Source organism: Grampus griseus (assembly GCF_964374135.1).
Source record: "Grampus griseus genome assembly, chromosome: 6".
NCBI classification, from domain to species: Eukaryota; Metazoa; Chordata; class Mammalia; order Artiodactyla; family Delphinidae; genus Grampus; species Grampus griseus.
In genome coordinates, this window is record NC_139000.1 from 81,878,108 (window position 1) to 81,884,064 (window position 5,957).

At 40.1% G+C, this 5,957-nt stretch overlaps 1 protein-coding gene across 1 annotated transcript; it reads left to right on the forward strand.

Annotated features, from left to right (window-relative positions):
* The first annotated feature begins 734 nt into the window (after positions 1–734).
* Positions 735–2,517, forward strand: LOC309824537 (far upstream element-binding protein 3-like). Its single transcript, XM_082657485.1, is given in 2 exon segments — positions 735–1,448; positions 1,452–2,517. Coding segments are annotated over 2 exon segments (1,716 nt in total). The 5' UTR covers positions 735–752; the 3' UTR covers positions 2,472–2,517.
* The last annotated feature ends 3,440 nt before the right edge of the window (positions 2,518–5,957 follow it).

Genomic DNA, 5,957 nt, shown 5'->3' on the forward strand with positions numbered 1-5,957 from the left:
AATGAAATCCTTCCTGGGAAGCGTAATCTTGGTTGTCTTCATTTGTTTTCATTTTTTTCCTTTATTCTGTTCTTCCAGGTCACTTATCTGTTCTTCTGCCTCAGTTATTCTGCTATTGATTCCTTCTAGTGTATTTTTCATTTCAGTTATTGTATTGTTCCTCTCTGTTTGTTCTTTATTTCTTCTAGGTCTTTGTTAAACATTTCTTGCATCTTCTTGATCTTTGCCTCCATTCTTTTTCCGAGGTCCTGTATCATCTTCACTATCATTATTCTGAATTCTTTTTCTGGAAGGTTGCCTATCTCCACTTCATTTAGTTGTTTTTCTGGGGTTTTATCTTGTTCCTTCATCTGTTACATAGTCCTCTGCCTTTTTATTTTGTCTATCTTTCTGTGAATGTGGTTTTCGTTCCACAGGTTGCAGGACTGTAGTTCTTCTTGCTTCTGTTCCCTTCGCAGTTCTTGACAAAATGACATTCAATAAACATATACACTTGCTTACAAAATCTCTTAGCAACCTAGGAATATGAGGAATTTACTCAAGGTGATGAAAAGGATGTATCAAAGGAAGTTTTACATGTGTCATACTTAATAGTAATACTTGAAAAGCAGTCTCAATTATATTAGAAATGGGCCTTAGTTTGGAGTGTATTAATTGGTGTAAGAGACCAACTCCACTTTCCGGCTACAGGTCCCCAAGTGGAGCGGGAGGCCTGACGGGGGAGCCGAGCGGCAGCGGCGGCGGGGGTGGTAATGACAGAGCTGGTGCAGGGGCAGAGCGCTCCGGTGGGGATGAAGGCTGAGGGCTTCGTGGATGCTCTGCACCGGGTCCGGCAGATTGCTGCTAAAATTGATTCAATTCCTCACTTGAATAATTCCACACCTCTAGTGGACCCCTCAGTGTATGGCTATGGAGTACAAAAACAGCCCTTGGATGATGGAGTAGGTAACCATTTAGGGGCCTTCTTACATCAAAGGGCAGTAATAACAGAAGAATTCAAAGTGCCTGATAAAATGGTTGGATTTATTATCGGTTGGGGAGGTGAGCAGATTTCACAGATTCAAGCAGAATCTGGTTGCAAAATTCAGATTGCCTCAGAGAGTTCTGGGATTCCAGAGAGGCCCTGTGTACTTACCGGAACCCCAGAAAGTATTGAACAAGCCAAACGGCTCCTGGGACAGATTGTGGACCACTGTCGGAATGGACCTGGCTTTCATAATGACATAGATGGCAACAGCACGATCCAGGAGATTCTCATCCCTGCGTCTAAAGTGGGGCTGGTCATCGGCAAGGGAGGGGAGACAATAAAGCAGTTGCAGGAGCGGACAGGTGTGAAGATGGTCATGATCCAGGACGGCCCATTGCCCACGGGAGTAGACAAGCCTCTTCGCATCACCAGAGACCCATTTAAAGTACAGCAAGCAAGAGAAATGGTATTAGAGATCATCTGAGAAAAAGACCAAGGTGATTTTCGAGGTGTACGTGGTGATTTCAGCTCCCGAATGGGAGGAGGCAGTATAGAGGTGTCTGTCCCTAGGTTTGCAGTTGGGATTGTAATAGGAAGAAATGGGGAAATGATCAAAAAGATCCAGAATGATGCCGGTGTGAGAATTCAGTTCAAACCAGATGATGGTATTAGTCCAGAGAGAGCTGCACAGGTCATGGGACCCCCAGAGCGATGCCAGCATGCAGCACATGTCATCAACGAGCTTATTCTTACAGCTCAGGAAAGAGATGGCTTTGGAGGCCTGGCGGTAGCCAGAGGAAGAGGCCATGGTCGTGGTGACTGGAGCGTGGGAACCCCTGGTGGCATCCAGGAGATAACCTACACAGTGCCGGCAGATAAGTGCGGCGTCGTCATAGGCAAAGGGGGTGAGGACATCAAAAGCATAAACCAGCAGTCAGGAGCACACGTGGAGCTTCAGCGGAACCACCCTCCCAACACGGACCCCAACCTGCGAATATTCACCATCACGGGAGTTCCTCAACAGATTGAGCTGGCCAGACATCTCATAGATGAGAAAGTTGGCGGTGCCAGTCTCGGAGCGCCCGGAGATTATGCACAGGGCCCCTTCAGCCAGCCACCTGCCGCGCCGCATCAGAACACCTTTCCTCCAAGGAGCTCAGGGTGCTTCCCAAACATGGCCGCTAAAGTGAACGGAAGCCCTCACAGCACGCCTGTGAGTGGTCCTCCGGCCTTCCTGACCCAGGGCTGGGGCAGCACCTACCAGGCGTGGCAGCAGCCCACACAGCAGGTTCCAAGCCAGCAGAGCCAGCCGCAGAGCAGCCAGCCCGACTACAGCAAGGCCTGGGAAGACTATTACAAAAAACAGAGTCACGCTGCCAGCGCCGCTCCTCAGGCCAGCTGCCCGCCAGACTACACAATGGCCGGGGCGGAGTATTACAGACAGCAGGTCGCATTCTACGGACAAACATTAGGGCAAGCTCAGGCCCACAGCCAGGAGCAGTAGGACAGTGGCCTGCAGCTCCCTTTCCCCGCCCCCTCCCAAACCATTGTGAGCAAAACCTATTTGTAACAGAGGTTTTTAGATGTGCAAACCTTTTGATGAAGAGCCTTTGTTTTGTTCTGTGAAACACTAGATTAACAGAATTTTTCTAAATATCGGGAAAATCAGTTACTAAAAATTGCTGATAATTTTTGTTTTGTTATTTTTGTTTGTTACTTCAAATCTGTAAGCTCTGGGATTCTTTTTGGAGCAATACCTGCAAATTCGGGCACCAGAATGTGCCGCAGAGCAGTGACATTTCAACATGGTGTGTTTTTGTTTTGTTTTGTTTGCATGTCTTTTTATTTACAGTTTTTTCTGTTGCAACAGAAAGTGGCTTGGAAGTCTTAGGTGGCTTGTAACAAATTCTTTTAAAAAATTTTTAAACAATATTTAAATATTCTTAAATGTGTAAATTCATTAAATGTTTTACTTCTAATTTCTTGTGTCTTGGCTGTCTGGTTTCATTGCATTTTTTAAAAAACTGAACTATTATGTATTATAATTAATTATGTGAATTCTGAATTGAGACAGATAATTGTATTGCTGTCCAACAGGGTTCGGGAGGGGGCATTTTATAGGGTTTGTATAATTTCTAGAGTTCTAAAGGGGTAATAATATAAAAATGTGTTTGTGTGTTTAGCAGACGTTTTATCATGTCTCCATTACCTACCGATTGCAATTGTGTATCTAAGACCTCCAAGCTTGTTTTAAAAACAAAACAAAAAAACCTTTCTCTATTCTCTCAGAAATATAAATACTGTTATTTTTAATATTAAAAATAAATTCAATATAACTTTTAAGAAACACTGTGGAACATTAAATCACATAAAAATGTAACTTTTTAAATTCCAAGGTGTGTTTTGCTTTTTTCTTTTAAATATTTTCTTAATATTTGTCAAATTAACTAGATGAATAAATAAATTTAGCATTAACCACAATATGAATGAAATAATTTTGATTTAATAAAAGGGATAATATGATTTCCAGTGTTTACTGTAGTGTATCTTGTACAGATAACATGTATTTTTAAAAGAAAAATGGAATTGAAGCTATTTTTTCTTGCATTTTTCAGTTGACCTGGGGGACATTCCGTTTGAGATACACTGAAGTTACTGAAGTGTCTGGGGTTTTTCTCCTTATTTTCCTTATAATGCTTGAAATATCTAACTATTAAAAAAGGCAATTGGAAAAGGTTATGCATGTTGTTTTTTTAAAAAAACTGTTGTTTTTATTGGACTGAAAATTCATTTTACACTCTACATAATAAAATTTCCACAAGACATCTTGTGCGCAAAGTAAAAAAAAAAAAAAAAGAGACCAACTCCAAAGTTTCAGTGGCTTAACAAAATAGAAGTACATTTCTTGCCAGTATAGCAGTATAATGTGCGTGTTCCTCATCAGCAGATGTCTATTCTAGAGCTCATTTAGAGACCCAGGCTACTTCCATATTGTGGCTCTGCTATCCTTTAAGAGTTCAGAGTTCTCTGCATCCAGCCAGCAGGCTAAGAAAAGGTGGTGAAGGCATGCCCGTTTCTTAATTGACTTTGCCTAGAAGTAACAGATATCATTTCTGGTCACAGCTGAAACTATAGCCCAGGGACTTTTGAATCTAAATTGTAAACTAAATTTAAATTTAAATCTGAGTGCATTTAATACTAGCTCAATCAATGGCTTCTTTCTGAAACTATGTCTTGTAGAATAGAAATCTGCATCAAGCACATTTTGAAGAAGAAAATAGAATACTTCAGTTTATGACTTGGAGGGCAAAGGCAAAGACTGAGCAACACAGTTTAATATTATAGTGATAAGATTTTCCATATTATGATAGAACTATTAAAATGGTGACTACATCTTTTAAAAAACCTGACAGTTTTTAGACAAGTCTAAAACCTTGAATGTAATTTAGTTTGAGTTGTTGTATTTAACCTCACTATATATTTCTTCTCTATTCTTAGTGATTATCTATATCCATAGTTTCCAAACTGTTTGCTGAGATGCTCCAGGCATTCCAGTGAACTTACATTTTCAAGAGACACAGTGTAACCTGTTGAACACCACACAAAGTATTGCTATTAGGTTTTGAACCTAACTAATAATAAATGGGAGGGCTTCCCTGGTGACGCAGTGGTTGAGAATCTGCCTGCCAATGCAGGGGACACGGGTTCAAGCCCTGGTCTGGGAAGATCCCACATGCCGCGGAGCGACTAGGCCCGTGAGCCACACTACTGAGCCTGCGTGTCTGGAGCCTGTGCTCCGCAACAAGAGAGGCCGCGATAGTGAGAGGCCCGCACACCGTGATGAAGAGAGGGCCCCGCTTGCTGCAACTAGAGAAAGCCCTCGCACAGAAACGAAGACCCAACACAGCCAAAAATAAATAAATAAATAAATAAATAAAAATAATAAATGAGAACAGTTGGTTATTTCTTTTAACTTAAGGTGGTTAGTGATGTTGAACATCTTTTCATGTGCATATTGGCTATTTGCATATCTTCTTTGGAGAAACGTCTGTTGAAGTCCTTTGCCCATTTTGAAATTGGGTTTTGTTGTTGTTGAGTTGTTGGAATTCTTTATATATTCTATTAGTCTATTATCAAATACATGATTTACAAATTCTTTCATTATGTGGGTTGCTTTTTCACTTTGTTTGCTGTGTTCCTTGATGTACAGAAGTTTTATATTTTGATGTAGTCTAATTTATTTTTTCTTTTGTTGCATGTGCTTTTGGTATCATATCCAAGATATCATTCTTGACCTCCAAATCAATGTCATGAAGGTTTTCACCTGTGTTTTCTTCTAAGAGATTCATATTTAGTTCTTTGATCTATTTTGAGTTAATTTTTACATGTGCTGTGTGTGGTGTATAAAGGTTCAACTTCATTCTTTTGCATGTGAATATTCAATTTTCCCAGCACCATTTGTTTCAATGGTGTTGAATGGTGTTGGCACTCCTGTCAAAACTCATTTGGCCATAAATGCAAGGCTTTTTTTTTTTCTGGACTCTCTATTTTATTCCATTGTTCTTCGTGTGTATCTTTATGCACGTACCACACTATTTTGATTACTGACTTTGTAATAAGTTTTGAAATCAGGAAGTGTGAAATCTCTGACTTTGCTATTCTTTTTCAAGGTTGTTTTGGCTATTTGGGGTCCCTTGAGATTACATGTGAATTTTAGGGTGGATTTCTGTCTTTCTGTGAAAACAGAATTAGAATATTGATAGGATAGTTTCTGGAATATTATAAACGTTACCTGCAATTGTTGTTGTTATTACTATTAAGTTTAAAACCAATCTGGTGACCTGAAATTCCTGTATACAGAGTTTAGGAAAAAATTATATATATATTTTGAAGAATTAAGCTCCTGTAAACTTTTTAAAAACTTAACTTTATTGAAGTATTATGTATGTACAATAAGCTGCATTCTTGGGGGCTTCCCTGGTGGCACAGT